The sequence below is a fragment of the Lontra canadensis genome, unplaced genomic scaffold, assembly GCF_010015895.1.
Source record: "Lontra canadensis isolate GAN:19392208 unplaced genomic scaffold, GSC_riverotter_1.0 scaffold100, whole genome shotgun sequence".
Taxonomy (NCBI): Eukaryota; Metazoa; Chordata; class Mammalia; order Carnivora; family Mustelidae; genus Lontra; species Lontra canadensis.
Genome location: NW_022631094.1, coordinates 6174320 through 6175307, shown reverse-complemented (window position 1 = coordinate 6175307; position 988 = coordinate 6174320). Strand labels below are relative to the sequence as shown.

General features: G+C 39.7%; 1 protein-coding gene across 1 annotated transcript in view; it reads left to right on the top strand.

The window, feature by feature from the left end:
- LOC116855288 (endoribonuclease Dicer-like) overlaps nucleotides 1-215 on the top strand; it is a 702-nt gene extending 487 nt beyond the window's left edge. The window contains 2 exon segments of the mRNA XM_032837890.1: nucleotides 1-104; nucleotides 107-215. The exon segment at nucleotides 1-104 is cut by the window's left edge and continues 155 nt beyond it. Coding sequence (XP_032693781.1) covers nucleotides 1-104; nucleotides 107-192 — 190 coding nt within the window. The 3' untranslated portion in view covers nucleotides 193-215.
- The last annotated feature ends 773 nt before the right edge of the window (nucleotides 216-988 follow it).

The following is a 988-nucleotide window of genomic DNA, read 5'->3' as shown; positions in this document are numbered from 1 at the left end:
AATGGAACCAGAAACTGCCAAATTCAGCCCGGCTGAGAGGACGTATGATGGCAAGGTCAGAGTCACGGTGGAAGTGGTGAGGAAGGGGAAGTTTAAAGGCGTCGGAGGAGCTACAGGATCGCCAAGTCTGCAGGAGCAAGAAGAGCCCTACGCAGCCTCAAAGCCAATCAACCTCAGGTTCCCAACAGCTGAAACCCCTTTTTACAACGAAAAAATTGTAACTGGATTCTGCAAGTAACTTGATCTGAAGTATCCTAACCAGGCCGTGAAAATGATAGGTAAACCTATCATCACATATGGAGCAGACTGAGTACCTGAAAGAAAGAAAAATGAAAAGCAAGAAAATGGAAGAAGAGAAAGGGCAAAGGAAAGAGGTGGGGAAGAGAGAAAATCACATAAGAAGAATGGATAAGGAAAAGAACAAGAATTGTAAATCTTCAGGAATTAAGTTTTTCAGAAGAATAACAGCTCTGCCTACAGCCGGGGTGCTGTGAGCATGGAGGCACAGATGAGAAAAAGGGGACAAAATATTTCTGTTTCAGTCATTGCATTTCCTTCCTTTTGCAAGGAAGTACATATTGATGATAAGAAATCCTTATAATAAGACAATGAAAAGTGATAATGATACTGGAATATTTTAAGAATTTTTTTCCATTATTAAATTAAGACAATTGGTTTTGGCAATGGAGCGAAGGTGGGTATTGAGTCCTGGAGATGTCAATGAATAAGTGTTCTACCTGTGCCAGATAACACAGCTAACACACTTTCATTCCTTTCAGCTTCCACAGCAAAATGGCTTACTACGTGCAGTCTATGACATCAGTAAATAATCCATCCTGGAAGACAACAGGTGTTGAGTTCTTACTTCTTACTTGTATTTCTAATTTATTACTTATATTCTAGACTTAGCTCTTTAGAAACAAAGCCCATACTGTTGCCATGGTTGCCAGAGTTATTGAAGCTAAGGGTATTTTTTTTGTGATAAAAG